Below are 18,822 nucleotides of genomic sequence, written 5' to 3'. Positions count from 1 at the left end.
CTCTATTAAAATAAAAATAACCAAATGTATAGCTATAGTATCAGTTGATCTTTGGACATTTTTACATTCTGAATGTTGTATGCAGCTTTTTATATGGTGCTATGTAATTTATGTTTACTGACCTTGTATAAATCTTTTCAACTTGGAAAGTTCTGGTCAAATGACCTTTTTGGCCAGTACTCAGCCCCTCAACAGTCTGTTCAGGGAAAGGAAAAAGTAAGAGATACATGTGACCGTAACAGGATGTATAAGCATATTCTGAAGCTACCCTTCCCAAATGAGATGACATGGGAGAGTGGATTGGTACTATAGTATGCAGGGTAATGCTAAATCCAAATTTTATTGTTGCATACTTAGTTACCAACCTGGAGGAGATTTGTGGTCAATATTAAGGATGGGCATAACATGGATGATACAATACAAAATTCTGTGTGATGCAGAGGGTGTGCTAGCCCTCGCAGTGCACTGCCTGCAGCCTACACAAAGAAGGAGTAAAGAGAACACTGGCTGCTGTAGTGAAACTGTGAGCAACAGTGTTAGGGCCTGTGTCAATGGTCTTTGGGCTTGTTTCAATGGCACTGGTTTAAGACACATTAAACATCATTCAAAATTCACTGATAAGTACATTTGCAACTTGCAGTTGACCTCTTTGAGACTTGCATTTGACCTGATTCAAGTGTGCTTTGCATCCCCATGAACTTATATGAGAATGCAAAACTGACTTGAAGCAAAAAAAAAAAAAAGCCTAACATAGGCCTTTGCTTGCCCCCAGTAGAACCAATTTAAGAGACCTAATTATAAAACATTCCCTTCCAAGTTAAGTTTTAAAATGAACCTGTCTACTACAAAAAGATTTACATTTGTGTGATGCCTACAACCCCTGGCAAAAAGTATGGAATCACCACTCTTTGAAAATGTTATTTCAGTGTATAAAAAAAAAAAAAAAACTTATCACAGACATGCTTCAAAACCATTTTCATTTAACATTCCAACAAACACTTAAAAAAGAAAGAAAGAAAGAAACCTGTAGTCAATTGCAACTGTTTTTGCAAATCAAGCAGAGGAAAAAATATGGAATCACTCAATTCTGAGGAAAATATTATGGAATCACCATGTACTTTACAGTTCTGGATCAAACATCTGCATCGGATTACATCTGCTAATTAGTCTGCAGTTAAAAAAGAGTGCTTGTACACCTTGGTGAGCTGTGCACCATCCTGATTGACATGAATTATTGCTCCAACGCGAGATTTGTCAGTTGAAACAAAGGAGAGGATTATAAAGCTTCTTCAAAAAGGTAAATCGTCACCGAATGTTGCAAAAGATTTTGGTTGTTCCCAGTCACTGTGTCTAAAATCTGGACAAAGTACAAACCAAATGGGAAAGTTGTTAAAGGGAAGCGTACTGGTAGACCAAGGAAGACATCAAAGTGTCAAGATAGAAAACTTATAGCAATATGCGTTGAAAACAGAAAATGCACAACAAAGCAAATGAGGAACAAATGGTCAGAAACTGGAGTCAATGTCTGTTACCGAACTGTAAGACATTGCCTAAAGGAAATGGGATTTACATACAGAAAAGTCATACCAAAACCATCATTAACATCTAAACAGAAAAAACAAGGTTACAGTGGGCTAAAGAAAAGCAATCATGGACTTGCAGATGACTGGATGAAAGTGAAATTCAGTGATGAATCACAAATCTGCATTGGGCAGGGTGATAACGCTGGAAATTTTGTTTGGTGCCGTTTCAATGAAATATATGAAGACAACTGCCTGAAGAAAACATGTACATTTCAACAATCATTGATGAGATGGGGTTGCATGTCAGGTAAAGGTACTGGGGAGATGATAGTCATTAAATCTTCAATAAATGCACAGGTTTATATTGCGATTTTGGACACTTTTGCATTTTGCCATAGGGCAAAAGCCGTGAAAACTTTCCTTCAAGAAAGACATATAATGTCATTGGCATGGCCTGCATATAGTCCAGACCTCAATCCAACTGAAACTGAAAATCTATGGTGGAAATGAAAGAAAATGGTCCATGACAAGGCTCCAACCTACAAAGCTGATCTGGCAACTGCAATAAGAGAAAGTTGGAGCAGGATTGAAAAAGAATACTGTTTGTCGATAGTTAAGTCCATGCCTCTGAGAATTCAAGCTGTTATAAAAACCAAAGGTGGTGCAACAAAGTTCTAGTGGTGTACTGTAACATTTTTTTTTTAATTATTCCATAATATTTTCCACGGAATTAAGTGATTCGGTATTTTTTTTCTTTTCTATTTTTCTGGTCTGCAAAAACAGTTGCAATTGAGTACAGTTTTCTTTCTTTTTTTTTTATTTTTTAAGTGTTTCTTAAAGCCGGAACGTTGGAATGTTAAATGAAAATAGTTCTGAGGCATGCCTGTGATTAGTTTTTTTTCTACACAATTAAACAATTGAATGAACATTTTCTAAGAGTGGTGATTCCATACTTTTTGTATGGTTGTATTAGCAATGCATGTACAGCTATGTACAGACCCCGAGTGCATGCCTTCCTTTGTCTTATTTTAACTGTTGGTTCCACCAGCAAGGGTGCTTCCTGTGATAGGATAACTCTGCTCCTGTAGTACCTCACTGTGGCAGGAAGCACCCTAACTGCAGGAGCAGAGCTCTCAACTATGTGCTGTAAGCTTTCGAAAACGAAATGCTGACACCCCAAAATACTGGAGGGGATGTTCTAGGTGAAACTCTACTGTGACAGTTGGCTACTCATTCCAAAATGCCCCTTCAGGTGTGAATAACAGCAGCATAGAGGGTCATGCTTTCGCAGGTATAACATGAAACTCCTGTACCAGAAGCTGTGTGTCATAAAAATGTGCAGGGCTCCCTATATATATATATATATATATATATATATATATATATATATATATATATATATATATATATATATATAATATATAAGGCAGGAATATCGGTTTTCACCTAGATGCAAATACATTTACAGCACTTTATTATTTATTGCAATTAATGATGATGCCCAAGATATGGGCAAATAAAGTATTGATTGTGGTACCTCAGCTAGGGAAATATCTGGAGCAGGCATGTTTTAATCTAGTCTATCAGCTGTTTTACACAGTTCTTACTTTATCATCGTTAATGTGTTCTTCTAGGGTGTAAAAGGCGAGCGAGGGTTTGATGGAGATCCTGGGCTTATAGGGCCTCCGGTAAGTGGAAAGCATCTTTCTTTTGTGTTTGTCAGTTTAATATTCTGTTGTATAAATTGGAAGGGTGTTCTAGAAAAAAAAAAAAAAGGAAAGTAGAGTATCACATACCTACACTTGGTAAAAGTTGTTTAACAGGAAGGAAGTTAGTTGAATAAAGGTAATATACAGTATGGGCACTTATTGTTGATAATAGTTTCTCATATACTGTTAGAGAAATGGTGAACTGAAATATTTACAATTCTGTCCAGTTACCCAAATGACTGTGAATGTAACCTTAAAATTCTAGCCTTTTGCATTTTTAGCTTAAGCATCTATTGTATATTATATATTCAGACAGCACATTGCTTAGCTACTCTTGTGGTCTGGAAACCCATGCCAGAGCATAGTAAGATTGGTGGCCTTTGTCTTCCCAACTGCATGTAGCCATTCTGCCTAGTTAGCCTGCTGATTGGACACCGAGTTGTATGGGTATCCTGAAGAAGTTATCCCTTTGCTCTCCCTACTGTGCTACAAGCATGATACATTGCAGTAGAGTCTGATTGGCTGAGAGTACTTGCCATCCTTTTCCAGGATGTGTGCAGGGGACCATAGAATGTGACTCCTTCGAGATGAGATTTTCCACTGACCTCTTTTTATGAGCAATGTTGCTTCAAAGCCTGCCTTCACTTTGGAGGAATAATTTGTTTAGAGCTCTGGTAGCCTCCCATTTGCTTCACTAGTTGTGGTCACTAATAAACCACAAATAAACATGAATAAGGGAAGGCTGTCTGATAATGATGGAAATCACCTTTAATTAGGTACAATAACCCATAGCAACAAATGAGAGATATCATATTTTTCTTGTTTGACTACATTAAACACAAATAGGATTAACGGCTAAAGATTATATCATTTTGTGCTCAGGTATCGTGCCTTGAATTGAACCCAATAAATAAGCTTGCGAGTATACTTCAATCTTTTAAAAATGTCATACACTAAACTCAAAGCAAAACATTTCCAGTGGGTAGACTACTTCTTTCTTCCATAACATTTCACCATTTTATACAGATTTTATTGTGATTGTTTTCTGTCTTTCTGAATGTGAATGTGATAAAGCAGTGACTGACATTGCTGTAACTTTAAAAATGGGATTTTCATTTTGTTAGTAACTTGCAAATTTTAGGAAGTGGCAGATGTAGGATAACTGGTGACATATAATGATAGTAAACTTTGTTCTAAGGCTCGGTTTCCACTAGTGCGACTTGCTGTGCGACTTGACACATGTCAAGTCGCACAGCAAGTCAAAAGCCATTGATTTCTATCTGGCCCATTTCCACTGCCGCGACTTGAGTTGTGGCGACTTCAAAAGCAATTCGTGCACTACTTTTGAGCCGTCTTCAGTGCGACTTCCCTCTATAATGAGGGACAAGTCTCACTGAAAGCCGCAAACAACTTTAGCTACGAAGTCGCGCTAGAAGTAGCACGACTTCGTAGCCGCACTAGTGGAAACCGAGCCTTAATCCAAATCCAAAATGTAACACAAACTAAGTAACAAATTGGATTATCTCATAAACCTAGTGTTTTTTAGCTTAATACATTGAGCCCAAAAAATATAAACTTTCCGCAGTAAAGTATTTGCTACAATTCTTACCCCAGCACTTGCAGTTTAAAGTATAACTAAAGGCAAACTTTTTTTTTTAGTTTTGGATAGAGTTCCGATGGATTAGAACACCTGTTAGTTTTTATTGCTGTCTGTTCCCCGTGTTAAGCAGATTCCCCCTCTCTAATTGTCCTGTTTATCATTATCACTAAAAGTGAAAGTAAAAGAAAATCCAAAATTTTGGGTTGTCCCCTGAAAAGTAATAGAGGGGAAATCTTCCAATGTGGACGCTAGTTCTGGTGACCTGGGCGTCCCCAAGAAATTCCCTTCATTTGCATGGATTTCCTCTCACTTCCTGTTTCGCTATGGGACAGGAAGTGAAGGGAAATCTCTGCAATGGGACACAGAGGGTGAACAAAAATCTGACAGGGGCTATAACCCTCCCTTACTCTATCTAAAATATAAAAAAAAAAAATTGCCCATTGTTCTACTTTAAAAGAGAAGTATGGGTTTCTGTTTTTTTTTTTTTTTTATTTATACTTACCTAGATGGATGCAGCATCGGTCTGATGCTGTATCTGTCCCCCGGCGCCTCCACACTGAGAACTGAGCGATCGAACACCGCCGATCACTCAGTTCTCACAGCTCTGTGAGCAGATTGCTGCTGCCTGTCAGTCAGCAGCTCTCTACTCTGCCCGCTCCTCGCTCACTGGAGCGCTGAGCTGTGGAGGGAGTGGAGCAGCTGGCTCGGGCTCTCAGCGGTGCGCTGGATGGCTGAGCTGGGTGTCAGTCCAGGGATCTGGTGGATTGCAACTCCGTGGTCGTGATGACACAAAGCCTGGACCAACTTCTGTGAGGTCAGTAGAAAGTGGACTTCAGCCCCCTCTCTGCTGAAAACGGGTCACAGGAGTGCAAAATGAACTGCACTCCTGTGATCCATAGAAGAAATATAGCCAAACGAGCTTTGGCTATACTTCTCCTTTAAGACTACCCTGAAATAGAAACATGACTGGGGCAGCATTCATGGAACTAGCTTAAACTGGAACATTGGGAACAATTAAAAGATAAAAAAGCAGCATACTTAGTAAGTAATTAAATCAGCTGGTAAAAGTGCTTAAAAAAGGGTTTATTATCACTTTAAAATGGAACCTACATTCTATGATACTGGAATACTGAAGTGTCAGTGTTTTTCCTAGGGTCCTTCTGGTGGTGTAAAGGGACAAAAAGGTGATCCAGGGGATCCAGGAAAAATAGTAAGTGTTGTCCTTGCTTTGTATGTGATACCTTGTTTTTTTGTATTACCATTAGTATAGAAAATAGCGCATTCATGATGATAATCGGTAAAATGATTTTTCCTTGTTTGCAATGAAAACAAGAAGAGGAAATGTTACTACAACAATATTAAAATAATTGTCAACTTTAAGTCTGTGAAGTATTCTTGGAGGTGCACTAGTAAAGAGATTTTTTCTAAATAAATCTGTTCTTTGAAATCCAATCCTGTTTTCTTTGCCTTGCTTGCTTCCAACAGGGAAAACCTGGAAAAGAAGGGAGAAGTGGGTTCCCTGGTTCTGAGGTCTGTAAAAGTTTATGCCAAATAATTCACTCCAAACTTTTGAAGTTTAAAAAAATTATGTTAGTAATTTAATCTTTTCTTTTTTACAGGGCCCTTCTGGTGATCGTGGTTTTCCAGGAAGTCCTGGCCGAGATGGAGAAAAGGTAAATAGTATTTGCATGGATGATTTACCGTATTTTCCGGCATATAAGACGACTGGGCGTATAAGATGACCCCCCTAATTTTCAAGTTAAAACATCGCTTTTGGGCTATACTCACCATATAAGACTACCCCACTTCCGAAGCAAGGCAACACCATTGAAAAACATTTTCTCAGATCTCTCGTATGTCTCCAAGGTACTGTAAGAAAGTAAGATAACCATTCAAACAGCACACTAGGTGCTGCATGGTTCTGTCACAGTGTGCCATATGGCTTTTGGGTACCGATTTTGTTATTGCTAAACTGTGTTATAGTCTATCATTCAGTACAGCTATAAATTAACAAAGTTAGCACCCAAAAGCCATGTAGCACACTGTGACAGAGTCATGCAGCAGCTAGTGCGCTGTGTGACTGAAAATCTTAATGCTAATCATAATAAGGCACTTTGAGGATTCTACAGTACGGTACTTAAGACATTACAATATGCAATTATAGTCCCTACTCACTGTGTGCTGCCAGTGCCATGCTACCCGCTGCCATCGGGAATCGTTTTAAATCTCCCGCTCCCTGCGAGTCACCTCACAGTCCCGTCGCCTGAGCAATAGAGTGCATGACAGTCAGATCACTCCGCCGCCAGAGAGCAGCTATCCAGAACTTCCTGACCATGCGACGTGGGGCCGATAATGTACATGCGCCCGAAACAGAAGAAAAAGTCCCTGCATTGCTCCCATCTCCTGGGCAACTCTCTTGAAGGTACCTTGAAAATATTATACTTATATTATAAGACGACCCCCGACTTTTGAGAAGATTTTCCTGGGGTAAAAAGTCATCTTATACGCCGGAAAATACGGTATATAAGACACATGCACTAGCAGAATGTAAAGGTGCCTTTACATCCTTGCAAGCGCAAAATCCATTGTTGTTTGCTCTTATGCATTTTCCTTTGGCTTATTGCTTCTTACCTTTTTCACAGTGATTTATTCATTTCTGTTTTATTCATTGAAGTTACAGTCATCTAAATCCTTGTGTACTGACATTCCCATGCATATTAAAAAAATGATGTTATTCACAATGCGGCAGTTTGTACACATTACTCCCCATGGTTCATAAAAATATGGATAAAGCAGCACAATGAAATGTTTCAAGTTTATTGGTTAAAAAGGTGGGGTACAGCCATAACATTTTAACAGGTTAGGCGCTTCTCTGCTTTTTGCCAGTTTCCTTGAGACACACATCCAAGACAAGCAACAAGAAGCCTTGAAATAGGAAAGTTCACTGTATCCCACCATCCTAATCAATAAAGACTTGAAACAGGAGGGTTGACTGTATCCCACCATCCTAATCAATTAAGACTTGAAAAGGAGGGTTGACTGTATCCCACCATCCTAATCAATAAAGACTTGAAACAGGAGGGTTGACTGTATCCCACCATCCTAATCAATTAAGACTTGAAACAGGAGGGTTGACTGTATCCCACCATCCTAATCAATTAAGACTTGAAACAGGAGGGTTGACTGTATCCCACCATCCTAATCAATAAAGACTTGAAACAGGAGGGTTGACTGTATCCCACCATCCTAATCAATTAAGACTTGAAACAGGAGGGTTGACTGTATCCCACCATCCTAATCAATTAAGACTTGAAACAGGAGGGTTGACTGTATCCCACCATCCTAATCAATAAAGACTTAAAACAGGAGGGTTGACTGTATCCCACCATCCTAATCAATTAAGACTTGAAACAGGAGGGTTGACTGTATCCCACCATCCTAATCAATTAAGACTTGAAACAGGAGGGTTGACTGTATCCCACCATCCTAATCAATAAAGACTTGAAACAGGAGAGTTGACTGTATCCCACCATCCTAATCAATTAAGACTTGAAACAGGAGGGTTGACTGTATCCCACCATCCTAATCAATAAAGACTTGAAAAGGAGGGTTGACTGTATCCCACCATCCTAATCAATAAAGACCTGAAACAAATTACAACTACTGTATGTGTACTAGGCTCCTCACACACACTCATAGACTGATTAACTGATGAACTAGCACCTTCATCAGGATTGAAAAAGCCTAGGACCGGAGCATGGCTCTGAAACTTTATCACCACTGCATTCTCAGCTTGGAGGACAATTTCCTAACCTTGATCAGACAAAATAAGTAGTTGCAGTAGGTTAACTAAAGGTTAATATGCTATGGATGCAAACATTTTTTTATCATTAATTATAGAAATAAGAAGAGGGTTTTACACAAACCCTCTACCAGTTAAAATGAAAATGTTGTCACCAAAATCTGTACCATATGAGATCACATATACCCTGGAGCTAATGGAGACTGAAGATAACTAACAGTTAAGTCCTTCTGCAGCTCAGCTATCACAAGACTATAATAAATACTTGTATGTCAGTACATAAGCTGCTGGAGTTAAAATAACAGGTAATGATGATCTGATGTCAAGTATCCAGCAGTCCTCTGAAAGTTAAGTGTGTGTAGATACTGTAGTATGCTTCACTGTGTAATATCACCCTACCAAGGTAAATGTTGCATTCAGAGGCATAGCTTGAAACGTGTGGGACCTGATGCAATAGTTGACCTGGGGCCCCCCACTACCACCTGCTGCTTCCACTGCATGGCAATATACTCCCACCGCACACCAAGATATTCCAAATGACTAAAGAGTCAGTTCCATGGCTCCAGGGGGCTCATGCAGGCTTCCTGTCATGTTTTACCCTGTGTTAATAGGGAAAAGTGCTTGCTGCGTCACCCTGTGTAGGTAATTCAGTGAACTCAGAGGGCTGGGCCAGCCAGGCAGTGGCCCGCCCAGGCCTGTCCCAGGCCCTTTGAGTTCCTGTGTTCACCAGCACAGGGTGCCATGGCAAACCCATTCCCCCAGCAGTGCACTTGCTGCTCAGCTTGTGTAGGTGAAACTGGAAACTCAGAAGCCCCGAGACGACATGGGCTGGCCCCTGTCAGCCAGCCAGGCCCTTTGAATTTACTGAATTACCTAAGCAGGGTAATGTGGCTAGTGGTCTTCCCCAGTGACACAGTGTAAAACCTAATTAAAATTCATCGAGGTCCAGTCAGTAAAAACTTTTTCGCAGCAGAGATCCAAATCACATTTTTGTGTGAAGGCTCAGCTCCTTCCCATCAAAGCCCCCCTCTCCTCTTAAGCTTGGTTCCCATCTCTGCAGCTGGAGAAGGCACTCAAAATTGCATGTATTCCTGACCCACAGAGGAATGCACTGCACTTTCCCAGATATGCAGGGGCTCCAATAATTCCTAATGACACCTCCACACATGGCATGGTGGCTTGGTGCAGTGCAATTTATAAAAAGAGTCAGCTCCCTCCCCTTCACAATAACATTTCCCCTCCTTTTTGTAGTGTTCTCATACTCTCTTGATATCAACTCTCCCCCCAACAGTACCGTCCACTGCCCTCCTTTACTGCAGTGTATTCTACCCCTTTTCACACCATCCCCCACATTGCTGTCCTCAACCCTCCCCACTGTACATCACTGATCTCATCACCCTCCCACACATTACTGTCCTCTGCCCCCGCACATTTCTGTTCTTAGCCTCCACACATTACTGTCCTCTGCCCCTCTGCATTACAGTTCTTAGCCCCACCACACTATTACAGTTCTCAGCAACCCCACATTACTGTCTTCAGTCCTGCACATTACAGTTCTCAGCCCCCCCCCCCTTCACATTACATTCCTTAGCCCACCCCACATTAAAGTCCTCAGCCCGCTTACATTGCAGTCCTCAGTCCCCTCACATTACAGTCCCCAACCCCTCCCCATTTTACAGTCCTCAACCCCCCCTCCCACATTACAGTTCTCAGCTCCCCATATTGCAGTCCACAGCCCCCCCCCATATTACAGTCCCCAGCCCCCCTAAATACAGTTCTCAGCTCACCCACATTGCAATCCTCAGCCACCCCACATTACATTGTTTTACATTGGGCTCTAAAGGAATTAAGTGCAGATTATGGCTGATCTATGTTACCTTTAGGGGTGTAAGTGGGGTCTGGATCTGGGGGTAAAGTGCCAGTGACAATATTGTAATTTTAGTTGGTGAAAGGTTTATGTAATTATAAAGTATAACTTTACCTGATCATCACAAACTGAAACACTGTTTAATTTATTTTGTATTCAAATCAAACTCGCTCATCCATCCATGTTTCCTTGGTTTATTTTGTTGAGAAATCACCCTTTAGCATTTTTAGCTGCTGCCATCTTGAGTAAGGGCAGATGATATAGAATTTACTTCCTGTAATTCATCTGCCCTTAGTTCAGGCATGCAGATAGGAGGGTATACTTAGCTAAGAAAGCCCCCTCCTCCCCCGATGAAAGAAAAAAAATGCCCATGAAGACTCTTGGGAGGTATGACATCACGGGCTTAGGCCAGAAACCAGGATGCAACTGAAGAAATGTAAAAAAAATATAAAAGATTTAGACAAGGGATGTACCTTCCTATCTATTTGCTAATGTTAACATTGTAAGGATTAAAAATAGTTAATGTTGATTTTGAGAGTATAGTTAGACTTTAATGACATTTTGAGAAAAAAAAATCGTATTCTTTCTACATCATTCATTAATAAAAGCATTTGTTGCATACGTAATGCATTAGCCTTTAGATAACCTACTGCAGTCACTTATTTTGTTTAGTGTCTGTTGGTTACAGGCTGGGGCCCTTGTTTTTTTTAAGTAAAAACCCTTTCACATTCCTGCTCTAAAACACACATTTTTTTCTGCGCAACAAAAATGTTAGGAAATGTTCCCCTTTTAAATCATAATGTAACTGTTCACATCACTGGGTTGCATTTGCGGTGCTTTGTGACAGGCCCTGCTTGCTACATTTTTGGTATGTATTTTAAAAGGTGCACTAAAAACACACCTTCTTTAGAAATCAATGGAAACTCACCAAAAATGCATTGAAAATGCATATGCATTGCATTTTTGATTTTTTTATTTTTTTAATCACCTGTCAAGTTGTTAGGGAAGCGGCACCTGCCGGTGTCCTAACAACCAATGACTCATCCCTGCTGTCAGCTGGGAATTCCCCAGATTTCAACCAGTGACCAGCCTTGAAAATGCATGCAGAACTGCATCTAAATTGCATTGTGTCAAATTTAAATGCAACGCATTTAAAAACATGTTTTTAAGCACACCAGTGTAAGAGCCCTGAGACCATGGTACTAAAAGGAGTTGTAAAGGCAGAAGGTTTTTTATCTCAATGCATTGTCTGCATTAAGTTAAAAAACTTTCTATGTGTAGTAGCCTCCCCAGTACCCACTAATACTAAACCCCTAAACCCCATCTCTTTCCAGTGATGTCCATGAGTCCCTCGGCCGTCTGGGACTCTCCCTCCTGATTGGCTGAGACACATTGGCCATTGGCTCCCACGGCTGTCAATCAAAGTCAGTTAGCCAATCAGGAGAGCGGGGGGCCAAACTGCAGCTCTGTGTCTGAATAGACACGTGAAGCTGCAGCTGGGCTCGGATGCCCCCATAGCAAGCTGCCTGCTGTGGCGGCACTTGATAGGAGGGAGGGGTTGGGAGCAGCAATGAGGGACCTGAGAAAAGGAGGACCCAGGCTGCCCTGTGCAAAACCAACTGCACAGAGGAGGTAAGTATAATGTGTTTGTTATTTAAAAAAAAAAAAAAAATTCTTTACAATCACTTTAAAGTGGTTGTAAAGGCTGAAGGTTTTTAACTTTCTGTGCATGAAGGCAAAAAACCTTCTGTGTGCAGCATCCTCCCCAGCCCCCACCTAATATTTACCTCGATCTATCAATGTGCACAAGAGCAGCGGCTCTCCCAGGTTTTTCCATTCTCACTGGTTGAGACACAGCAGTTCTTATGGACCCACAGAAGTGGCTCAGGAGCGGGCACGCAAGCCGCTTACGATGAGGGCACTCGGCAAGTGTGTGGGGAGAGGGGGGACAGCAGCGCTGGCAGGGGACCTGAGAAGTTGGGGACTGGGGCTGCTCTGTGCAAAACCACTACACAGAGCAGAAAAATATAACATGTTTATTATTAAAAAAAAAAAAAAAAAAAAAAACCTGAGCCTTTAATATCCCTTAAACTCTAGGAGACTCTCAACTGAAAATTTATTTTTTGAGTTTTTACCTGGTTAGTGTAGAGCCATCATGACAGGGATTTATGTGTATGAGTAGCAGGCTCAGAGGCAAGAGGCAAGAAAAGGCACACGTTTGGAAAATGTCTTATAATGTCTTGTAGGGCTGCTGAATCCCTGTTCACTTGCATAATGGTAGGAAGTAGTTCAAATGCAGCAGAATAATCATGGAGGAATCAAAGCAAAACACCAATATATAGCAATACCTATGAAAGCTAAACAAAAATGTAACCAAGTTAAGTTCACCTTTTTTTTTAGACTGGCTCATGCAAACAAGGACCCCCAACAGTTTAAAATACACTGTGCTTTTTGTAAAAATATTTTTTAATGCAAATGCCACACCTGTAGGCCTTTTCTGTCATCCATAAAGCCTGGCAGAAATAATCCTGATATTTATACTTCTACATCCTGGCTTATTTACAGGACATGGGCTACAAGAAAATGGCCTCAGAATCTGCCTCAGTGACCAGTTGATCAAAAACAGGATGTACAGTACATCTGGCAAAAATAGAAAAGGAACATGCACGTTAATCTTAGAAACGCCACACATCTGTTAACATTTCCTGCATGTGCTTTATATGTAGAAGTGGCAACATTGCCCATGACTGTTGTATTTAGTACCTATGACCATTCAAATGTGTCCTATGCCCAGATCTCTATTATTACCCCTATTCCCAATTACAGATTTAAAGAAAATCTCACATACTATTAGAAATCAATTTATGTTTACTGCTCCTAAGCAGCTACTTTAGGTTAATAACCCGCTATAGTAGCCATACATAACTTTTACATTAAGATTGTTTGAAACACAAGCTTACCTTTTTGAAATGTGCGAATGCACTTTTAGCGTCTTTGTCAGTAAACCTGGTAATCATTGACACGGATAACTTTACTTAACTTACTTTGATATTATTAGAAAACTATTTTCTCCATATTTAAATGTACCGTATGTTTTTCCTAAATTCTTGTTTTCATTTGATTCTAGGGTCAAAAAGGTGACCGTGGTGTCCCTGGACCTCCTGGGGAAGTAAGTTTTTATAGCCTCTATAAGAGTAACAGATGCATATTTGCTATTTATTGGCAACCAGCAGACATAAAGCCTTTAGTGTTTCATTTTCATGAAAACATACACATTCATTTCAGTGTTTGTGTCCAGCGATTAAATTTTTATCTATTCTGGCAATGGACATATTCCTTAGAGATAAATCACTAACGACAAAGCTACCTATACACTGTGTGTGGAAAAGTTGACTTCTTTACACTTATTTGTTGTCAGATATGCTTGTTTTGGTTATGCATGTGTTAGCCAGTCACACCAGAGCGATTTTTCTGCTTGAAGCTTGAAGCTCTAAAATGCTCAACAAGCCAAATCCCATTCATTTCAATGGCCCCTGTTCACAGTTGAGTGATCTGTCACCTGAAGCAAAATGCCTGAAGCTCAAAAAAGTAAATGAGCTTCTTTTTCGCAGATTACAAGCATTTTTCACCCCATAGACTTAACTAGAAATACCTGACTTGAGCGCTTTTACCAGCGTTTTCTGTAGCTCTCCACCCCTAATCGCCTCTCCCTCTCCTCCTCTAGTGCTTTCTAATGGCTAAACAAAAACACCTGAAGCTGTAAAATTCTTGTAATACGCTTCTAAAACGCTTTTAAAAAAGCTTGTAAAGAGCTGCAAAAAAAGCTTAAAAAAGCCTGAAAAGTGCCAGTAAATTGATACGCTCAGGTGTGAATGGAGCCTAAGTATGCACTGAGCAGACACCTCTTACTTTATTTATCTACACTGCCAATATTTCTCGGGGAACAAAAAAGATTGGTCAGAAAAAACAAAGTCAGGTGATTAATTGCTTTCTTTAGACTGGTTGGTCAGAGGGTAACTGTAAAGATTGCAGGATGTCCATAGATATTGAATGCATCACTGATTTACTTATCATTGCCTAGATCAAGTGATGATCATCTAATGCCTATGAAAACTGTAAATTGTAAGAAAAGGCTAATTTAATTTAGGTAAAAATGTTGATTCCTCATCCTCATACCTATGCTGCCTACTGTTTGTAAAAAAAAAGTCTATGTAAATACTTTTTTATCAGCTTCAGTGTGTTCATGTGATCTGGAGGCTGGGGCTCCCCTGTGTCAATGAGTGGTTTGACAATGGGGCTGAATTACCAGGTCTGTAACATCACCTGCCTCCTTCCGTAGCCACTCTGTTGTCAGTGCTTTCATCCACGGCTCAGGGGAGCCGGAGCTTACATTTCACATGACTTGGAAGCACACATTATTTTCCTCTAGTCACCACCTACATGCTTGTTATTGTCTGGTCATGTGTGACTACCCCAACGGAGCTATGAGTGTGTTGGTGGGTGATGATGTTATCTTTGCATATCTTTGTCTATACTCTTAGAGGTTGATGTAGATAGGTAGTGGCATTCAGGTTGTTACTCACCTTCAAAGTCCAGAATCAGCTAAGCTCCACAAGAGGAGACCAAATAGAATATTAGTAAATAATTGTTGCTTTGTAGCGCTACAGTGGTAAATCTGTGTCTAATTAAGATATTATCTGTTCAAAGTTTGTATCTTTTCTCTGCATTTACTGTATGTTGATGTTGACAGGCCAAAAGCATGTTGGTAAGTTGACTGCAAATAATGTGTGTGGATGACTACAGTATTTCATTGAACTTTACTTCAAGTATAAAAGGGAGTAGAAAGTCACAGAAGATGTAGCATTAACTGTAAGGGAATGCAACATTTGTTGGTTTAGTGTTATTAAAGAACAAGCTGCAAGACAACATTGCCTGATAATTAGGAAGTAGCTTAAAAATTAAAGCCATGCTTGCCGCTGCTCTTTAGTTACAATTCCCTATTATCTCTTGCAATGCTTGGGATGGTCATATTTTCACTGAAATGTGTGAAGCTGAAATTAGTGAGCATTTACATATCAAATACTTTATGCGAGACTTATATTCCCTCTTTGAAGATTGTCATCCTTCAGGCCACATGTGCAGTCAATGGGCTCTCTGAATCAGTATAAAGACAGCCAAAATATTATGTTATTTCTAACTTAACAGGTAATTAGAGGACAGGAACCAGTAACCATAGGACCCAAAGGAAACACCGGACCTCCTGGATTAACTGGAAGCAAAGGAGAGCGTGGCTTTCCAGGTTCACAAGGTCCTCCTGGCTTGCCCGGTCCTGCAGGTGAGTTTAATTTTAGGCAGTTCAAAATAGGATACTGTTTCTTGATTTACTAAAACCCTTCTCTGTATTCCTGTTACATAAATCTTCATCAGTTAATGGGTCTTACAAGTGGATTTAATCTGAAAAAAAAAAATATATATAACTGTAGTAATATAGATCTGTCATTAGGGAAAGCAAATCTCTGATTGTACAATGTCCTTTAGGTTTACTAAAAACCAGCCTTAGGTGAAGGTGGAAAATTCTTGTATCAAAAGCTAAAATCCTGTATACCAATGTTACAGGGAGAGCAGGGAAGGTTACAAGACAAAAAGTGAGGAGATTTCTCCAATGGCAACACACAAAGAAATAAAAATGGCAACACACGAAGAAATAAAAATGCTTTTCTTTAGTGGGTGAAGGCTAGAAGCCCTGTCAGGATTTAATTTCTGTGTTCCTGTTACAGATTTTTCCTTACTTCCTGTCTGGTGAAAACCACTGTCAGCAGGACAGAAAGTAAAGATAAATATCTCCAGTGGCACCCCAGACAGCATTAAAACCTGAAGAAGGATTTTAATCCTTCCTTACTTTATTCAAAGCTAGAAAAAAATGTTTAAACTTGACATACAATTAAAAAATCGCATTTCCTTTAGAGGTTCATTGGTCTGAAAAGGAATTATGGAAAAACACGTAATTATATTACAAATTCATATCAATAAACAAATTAAATTTCAATATGACAAATAACATATACACTTTGTATTCCTGATGAAACCAGTGAGGCCCTAATAAGTTGGCTCATAGTATATTTACATTTACATATTTTTTCACAGTCTTGTCTAAAAAGGATGTAAAATAAAAGCCTATCATGATGAGCAAAGTGCAGTTATATTTGTGATGGCACTTATCTATTTGCTGTAATCAAATGATTTAAATGTAAATGTTGGCTGCTTTAGATTATAATCTATGTTGGTTTTTGGATTATTAAAGTGGTTGTAAACCCTCACATGTACCCAGAGAAGTGACTAGCATTAGTTTATACACAGAGATAAGAAGAAATCCACCTACATAAGTGGAAGCTGTGCATCTGCAGTCATTTCTTCTGTAGATCGTTCTGACAACCCACAGAAGAAAGGATTTCTCTTTGTTTCTAGGACCAAGGGGTGGGGATCTGAAGTCTTTATACAACTGACAGCTCTAAGCCCTGATTAGAGGGAAGGAACACACCCCCTTCACACAGTACTGGAGAGCAAGCACAGCTGTGGATAACATTCACAGGCTGAGTGCTGCAGCTCCCTCCCCTGTCACCATTTTAACTCTTGGTGTTAGGAAAAACTGCCAGAACGGAGTCATGCTGATAACAGAGGAACCAGGCAGCAGAGAGGAATGACACTCAGACCTTTGGAGAGAGGCAACTACACAGTATAGAAAGGATGTACATCTTTCATATTTCATGCCTGAGGCTTCGAAATAGATTTCTCAGCTGTCACGATACTTCAGGAAAGTTGTTTATTTTCTTAAAGTAAAGCAAAACATAACAGAACAAAACAGAAATGGACAGAAGGAGAGTGAGATATGTGACAGATGTTACATGTCTTCAGAGTGTAGGATGTCCTTTTCTCATCTCTCTCTCTCTAGAACGCCTAACATAGTGTATTCTTATACTGTATGTAAAGATGGTGTCAGCAAAAAGTGTGTCCCAAGAAGGTGGTAATTCTAAATATAAAAGTAACACCCACTCTTGCATATATGGTTTCAGTCTACAGTTAAGACACAAAACTCCACCCAACATACTAATCTAGAAACAGAATAGAAATACATACATAGCAAAATGGCTACTCTGTCCTTCACAAATACATAATGAAGTAACCATCAAAAACTAACATATTACATTATAACATTCATATGTATTTCAGAGACTTTTATCATCTAAAATAATATTAAACTCTAAATCTCCAACAATTCCCCTCAATGCATTATAATCAACTATTAAAAGTGCATTTATCTTAAATAAGAAATGTCTCTGATCATTTTTTTTTTTTTTATTACATTACAAACAAAATATAACAAACAATACAAAAACAATAATAAGTGGATATGACAGATAAGGTACATAAGCACTTCCCCAAAACCCAGAGATTTTACTGTAAAAAATGTAACTATTTCATTCCATCAAGAGACTATAAATTATTAGAGTATTTATTCATTTTAGTTAGTTTTCCATCCAAATGATGTAATATCATCAAAGATTTTCTCCTTCAATTTCAAAAATTTGTTTAACTTTTTGTAAAACTCTTGACCTTATCATATAACTATTTTCCTATTTCAATGTGAGGAAGAAGTAAATAATATGTTTGATCTGTAAAATTATATTACTCTGTAATATAACTTAATTAATAAATACAATCTCTTCCATCCCAGTAAATTTCTATACCTAAATTATTTGTACAGTATAAGCCTTTATACATTATCTTTCACACCAAAGAACTATAAGTATGATAAGTAATCATACCTCTTCATTATTCAATTGCCATATTCATTCTTATATATTATATCTATCTTTTTTATTATATAAATTATATTAGTTTTTAATTCAATGTGAACAAACATGTACAAAATGCTATACCGATTACACTAAAAAATTTTCCCCTTATATCCCAAAACCCAAAAAACCCTCCCTCCCCATTTCTTTTACCCCTCTGTTTCTTTATTGTGCCTCTTCTCCTACATCTCATTTTATATTTACCTAACAGCACAGTCACTCCCATAATCTACCCATACATCTGTTTATTTGTTGGTCTTTTTGAAGTCTGCCCATTTTCTCCATTTATTCGAAAAACTCTCTGCCTGTTTCTCATCTCTACTGCTGAGGTATTCCATATTGTATATATATTTGGTTAAATTGAACCAATCTCTGAGAGTGGGGCTTTCTGCATCTATCATTTTTATATATTCTATCTATCTATCTATCTATCTATCTATCTATCTATCTATCTATCTATCTATCTGT

The 18,822-nt window shown here is 39.0% G+C and overlaps 1 protein-coding gene across 2 annotated transcripts in view; it reads left to right on the top strand.

Annotated features, from left to right (window-relative positions):
* Positions 1 to 18,822, top strand: part of COL4A5 (collagen type IV alpha 5 chain) — a 245,222-nt gene that overhangs the window by 98,349 nt on the left and 128,051 nt on the right. For both annotated transcript variants that reach the window (XM_082264454.1, XM_082264453.1), the window contains exons 14-19: positions 3,158 to 3,211; positions 5,986 to 6,042; positions 6,318 to 6,362; positions 6,452 to 6,505; positions 13,629 to 13,670; positions 15,707 to 15,836. In XM_082264454.1, coding sequence (XP_082120580.1) covers positions 3,158 to 3,211; positions 5,986 to 6,042; positions 6,318 to 6,362; positions 6,452 to 6,505; positions 13,629 to 13,670; positions 15,707 to 15,836 — 382 coding nt within the window. The remainder of the gene's footprint in view (positions 1 to 3,157; positions 3,212 to 5,985; positions 6,043 to 6,317; positions 6,363 to 6,451; positions 6,506 to 13,628; positions 13,671 to 15,706; positions 15,837 to 18,822) is intronic.

This window comes from Pelophylax lessonae (genome assembly GCF_965119305.1).
Source record: "Pelophylax lessonae genome assembly, chromosome: 7".
Taxonomy (NCBI): Eukaryota; Metazoa; Chordata; class Amphibia; order Anura; family Ranidae; genus Pelophylax; species Pelophylax lessonae.
The sequence above is the reverse complement of the archived record's forward strand: the minus strand, read 5'-3'. Positions and strand labels throughout refer to the sequence as shown.